This window comes from Rhagoletis pomonella, unplaced genomic scaffold (genome assembly GCF_013731165.1).
Source record: "Rhagoletis pomonella isolate Grant_MI unplaced genomic scaffold, Rhpom_1.0 Rhpom_scaffold_00004, whole genome shotgun sequence".
Taxonomy (NCBI): Eukaryota; Metazoa; Arthropoda; class Insecta; order Diptera; family Tephritidae; genus Rhagoletis; species Rhagoletis pomonella.
In genome coordinates, this window is record NW_023458558.1 from 67080760 (window position 1) to 67086667 (window position 5908).

Consider the following 5908-nt stretch of genomic DNA (forward strand, 5'->3'; position numbering starts at 1 on the left):
ATTTGCTAATATAATGAAATAAAAAACAAATTTTAGACACTCACGTTCTTTGTTAAGTATTTGGTTGTTAAGTCTCCGTCTAATTTGTGGTATGTGCTTCTTGATGTTGTCACAAAAATAAAGGTACACCGAGTTTTACGACAGTTTCGGATGACGCGGTCCAATTAATTAAAAGAAAGAAACTCAGCTTTGCCGAAACCTTATTGCATCTAAATTCGCATTTCTTTAAAAAAATATTTTTGAATTATTTTCGGCCGACAACACCCAAGTAACATTTAATTAACTTATTTGTGAAATTGAACTTTCTCTTTTTTTTAGCAGGTGGCAACACTCTTCAAAAATTTATTCATATAACCCGCTCTCGTTTCAAACCAGTGCTTGAATATATATTCCACCTTAGTAATCTAATTTAATTATTTATTTTTCAACAGGTGGCAACCCTCTTAAAAATATTTTTTTATAAACCTTTTCGCTTTACTCCAATATCGTAGTTGCTCAGTTACCTTATTTATTAAATTGTATAACCTCTCTTTTAACCTGTGACAACCCTCTTCAAACATATTTTTTTATTAACCTCTTTAATTTCACACCAATACTGTAATATTTAAGTTATGTTATCTGTTAAATTGAATTATTTTTTTGTAACACATGGCAATCCTCTTCGGAAATATTTTTCATATTAACTTCTTTCGTTTCATACCAATATTGTAATATTTCAATTGACTTGTCAATCAAATTGTATAAACGTTTTTTAACCGATGGAAACCCACTTCAGCTCTAACCACCAAAAAAAAAACGTTAGGAGAATTTTCAATATGCTCAAAAACAATCTGTGTGAAAGATGGCAATTTTTGGTCAATATCTTAGGCTCGCCCAAGTCCACCATAGTTCAAGTGCTAAAAAAAATTTTCTTAGCTTACTTCGATTCTCTACAAAAAAGGCCCACATACCAAATTATCAAAGATACTTGAAATTTTAGTAAATGTCTGCTTTTTGGTTGTTGTTGTTCCGACAGAGTAAGTGCATGATGTATTTTGGAAAGAATTTCCGTCATCCCTTGTCAAATTTGGTTTGGAGACGAACCGTTTTCGGCGTTGTGGCATATTAGTGTCATTTTTCGTTCCCGTTAGTAAATGTGTTAGTAATGCCAATTTATTTCGTATTCATAGACTTCGTTCAAAAATTGTTGGGTTAATGATCGCCGTTGGCACAAAATAAATGATTATTTTTATTAAAATAAACGCACAAATTCATTGATTTTGTGTACGTTTTTGGTTCCGTGTATGCAGAATTTTTTAAGCGAAAAAAATTTCGTTTTTATATTGGGAGTAAATACCATATTAGAGACACGAAATGCTTTAAAATTAAAATTAAAAAAAATGGGTAGTCAATAAATTGAAATCAAGTATGTATACATCTGTAGTCATAAGCAATAATCGCCTAAGTCGACTTAAGAAGGAATTGAGTTATATATGCTATCGTATTATGCAACTACTTTTCCATGTATTCGAGATTCAGATTTTTCGAATTAGGCGGTTTTTGCTTATGACCACAGATATTTTTTGGTGGTGTTCCATGTACCGATGAAATAAATTTGTATTCAATTCCATAATTTTATCTACTTTTATTGAGATAGATATATTGTAAATTCTTACGTCAACGCCTGCAGCATAGCTGTAAAATTTTTAAACAAATCACTTCGAACTAATGCGTTTTAAATAATTTCCCCTCCATCTGTCACCAAATTAATAATAGATAAAATATTCAAGCACGTACGACGCATCGTATACGTAACACTTGCTTTGTTGCGCTACTCATTTTAGTAGCAAGTATTTTACTTAAGCAATATAAACATTTATAATGATAACAATAACAAAGTGCAGCTCTTCGCTACTTCTATACTCACATTATACGCGTCGCATCGCGCTGCCGCACATTCTCATCCCGATTCAGCACTTCGATTATCATTTTTCGCTCTGCCTCTGACAAATTCTCGAGCACTTGTGACGTAGCCACAGCCAACTCAGGGCCCAACGCATCGATGGTTTCACTGGGTATGCCTTCAGTAGCGGCATCGATGGTTGTAATGCTGCCACCACCACCACCACTGCCACCCACAACATTGCCGCCCCCGCCAACGACACCAACACCGCCACTAATACTACAAAAATTCGTATAGCCGGTGATACCCATGCCGCTTGACAAGCCTGTACCAGTCATGCCGCCAACGCCTCCGCCACCCCCGCCGCTGCTGATCATTGGCATGCCGCCGATGCCAATGCCGCCATTATTGCTATTGCTGTTGCTCTTCATATGGCCATAGGAGTTTGTTGGTAGCACATTGTTGCTGTTGGGTTCGGGTAGTGTGGCATGTAAGCCACGTGGCTTGTTGGCGGCTGTGGTAGCGGCGTTGGGTGTGGGCGGCAGGCGTGCACTACGACCGCTTGACATAATATTATGCGCGTATGAACGAAAAACTAAATAAAAATAATATCACACAGATTGCCGAGCACTTCACAACACTGAACTAAATACACTTTACTACACTTCACTGGCCACACTGACGCTGAGTTTGCGCGCTTGAGACAAAGTGCCTGCACTTTATTGGTGTTGTTGACTGTTGATTAAGTTTTTTGTTGGCTTGCTTGGTTATGCAGCGAAATCCTCCTTCTATATTTTAAAACGCATTCTATCACTGCTATTCCTTATGTTGTAGGAGATTGCTTTTGTTTGCCTTTTGCGTATTCTATTTGTTATTGCTATGGTTATGTATTATTAGCTACTGCATGCCACTTATTTTTCTTCATAAAATATCGTGAGTTGTATCTCCCTAGTGGCGGTAGGATTTCCATTGCCTACAGGAAAGGAAAGCAATAAACTTCTGCTACTTCCCTTCCTATCACCGATCTTTGCTGCAACGTCAAGTTGTATGTTGCATGTCGTCTCGCATTGACGTTGTCAATTTATATAAGAGTAAGTTTATTGTTTCGCTTCAATTCAATTATGGCGGGAATGAAGTGCATTTTTTAAAATTTCACTGCAAATAAGAGAACATAAAAATGCAATATTTTAATGAAACATCAACAGCGAGAAAATTTAAGTTCGTCTATGAAAATCTTCAAAAATATACTGTTGCATATAAAGTGGGATAATTAATCTGCAATTGCAGCAAGCAATTCATGAAAATATATACAATTATATTCTCGTATATTAATCATTAATTCATTTATTAGTTTTGATAGTATATATGTAGTTCTTAATTAATCTTAAGGCGCCAGCGTAAATATAATTTCTGATAGTGAGGCAGTTGTAAAAACCCAGGCTCAGAACAACATACATCATGGTTTGTGTACAACTACATAACTCTCCTGAACCAATTACACTGTGATAGTTGAAAATTTTAACATTGATGGGTCATACGTAGTAAACATAATTCGAGTACACTCGTTTCAGATCACTAGTGATCACAGCTGTTTTTCTGGTTTGGCTCTAGTTTTCAAGTTATTCGCGTTGGAAAATTTCACCAAATTGTAATATACATACATACCTAAGGATTTATATAAAAATATTATGTCGTCTGAAGGAGGCTTCAAAACTCGGGAACAGCTAAATTTTTTTTAATTTTCGGTATATGTGGTACCAGGATCATTCAAAACAAAAAAGTTTGAGGGCCACCAGTTTGAGATTTTCGGATAAATTAAATTTTAAAATAAATTAAATATCACAATACAAAAGCCTTACAGTCGGACATAGTTCTGAGGAGGGTTGCCACCTGTTTAAAAATTTTAAACTACATAAAATTTATAAAATAAATAAAATATTACAATATGGGTATGAAATAAAAGAGGTTTAAGAAATATTACTGTTGGAAATATTTTTGTGTGGCTTGCCCCTGTTTGGGAATCTTAAACTCAAATAAAATTTAGAAAATAATGAAAAATTGCAATATGGGTATCAAATTAAAGGGGTTTGAGAAAGATTATTGCCGGAAATATTTTAGAAGGATTGCCACCTGTTTCAAAATCTTAAAACAAATAAAATTAATTAAATATTACAATATGAGTATCAAATTAAAAAGGATTAAAAATATTACTGATTGGGAGGGTTGCCACCTGTTTTAAATTTTAACTGGGTTAATTTTATAAAATAAATGAGAGTGAGATTTTGGTCAGCGAATAACTTGTCAATAAGTAATTTTATCGAAAAATTACTTCAGAGCTTTTTTGTAGTGTATCTACTCGATTTTCCATAAGAATATGTATTCCATATTACTGTACACTGATTGGTTCAAAATAAAAATCACGAAATGCAAAAAGTTAAAAAACTCCCTTGTTAATTCCCTAGAACGGCACTTTTTTGGTTTCATATGTGCTTTTGGGGAGGAATCTGAAAATCTAGGCGCTAAGAAAAAATGAAATAACGGCATAGTACAGAAAGCCTTTATTATCTTGTTGTGTTTTCAGCCAGGTTCTTACTCTACGAAAACGTATCTATAGAAAAAAAACACTTAACTCGATTTTCGGAATCGCCGAGCAATTCTACATAGTCATTTGATTGTGGCATCCAGAGAAATTTTTGCTGTAAACCAGTGTAATATACAGAAATATTAAAAAATTTAAATTTGGTATACCAAAAGACAGATGGAAAAACACATATCTTCTAGTGATTTACTATTTCGCGCGACATGTTCGGTTCTTCCTCTTCGCCAACAAAATTATTATTTACTCTCTCAGCGCGATTAGCGTAATCTTGTAGTCTCTCCTCTCATTCTTGATCTGGTCGTTTTCGAATTAAATTTGACACAAAGGATACAATCTTAATTAACATATAGAATAGTTTTTTGTTTTAAATAGTTGCCACCTTTTATAGGGTAATGTGGCTGTCAAAGTATTTATGTGTAAAATATTTCTGAAGAGGGTTCCCACCTGTTTAGTAATTCTGAATCAATTTAATTTTCAAGTCTAATTCAATATTTTGATAAGTATGTGTGCAAGGCGATACAGGCTTAGCGAAGCTTTTATTATAAAATAATTTAGTTCAACTTAATGAGAAGTTAAATGAAACACCACAATGTGTTTGTCAAATTACAGAAATTATACAAAGCCTTTTCTACAAAATATTTTTAAAAATCAATTTAACTATCGAATCCGTTTCAGTGTAGGCAGTCCATTTTGAAATTTATTTTTACACACTGGTCAACTGGTTTCACAGCATTTTAATTCTTAATTTTTTTCACAAATATATTCAATTCGGTTTGTTATGGAATAGAATAACTAAATAAAACTAGGTTAAGTTTTCATTTTATGAACCTCGCAAAAGGACTGTTAATTATACGGGAAAAAATCGATACTGCTATATTTCTCAAAATTTTCGTAGGAAGAGTCCTGACAAATACTGGAAAAATTCCGTAAATTCACCACTCCTTAGATATTACAAAAAATCCAGAAAATAAAGAGAACTCCGAACGGCCCTACAAAAATTTAATTTTCATTTTTTAAATTTAAAAAGTTTGAAAATTTGTTGAATTTTCATAAGTTTTGAAACTTTACTTATATTATTTTGGTTAAAGCTTGGACAGTATTTTTATAAAAAATAACTTGAAAAGCATTGTGAATATTAAAACAAAAATCAATACGTGGCCACTTGTTTGAGTCACTGTATCTCACTCAATTTGGAATGCTTCTGCGATTCACTGTAAGTGCTTACATTTACCAATACATGTATTGTTAGTGCTGACACGTGTCAGCTTAGCGTGGCGTATGAGTAACATGAATTCTCGCTGGTGTACAGCAAAGTGCTCTGATTCGACTTTCGTGCGGCTGATTTATTTATAATTTCATTAAATTGAACTTCGATGTTTTTTTTTTTGTATTTAAGTTGATGTTTTTTTATTATTTGAAAGACTTTT

General features: G+C 33.4%; 1 protein-coding gene across 1 annotated transcript in view; it reads right to left on the reverse strand.

Annotated features, from left to right (window-relative positions):
• Positions 1–1899: 1899 nt before the first annotated feature.
• Positions 1900–5908, reverse strand: part of LOC118738553 (keratin, type II cytoskeletal 60 kDa, component III-like) — a gene marked incomplete in the record, with an annotated part of 64146 nt that continues 60137 nt past the window's right edge. Inside the window, 1 exon segment of the mRNA XM_036469494.1 lies at positions 1900–3031. Within this exon segment, the coding sequence (XP_036325387.1) occupies positions 1903–2451 (549 nt within the window).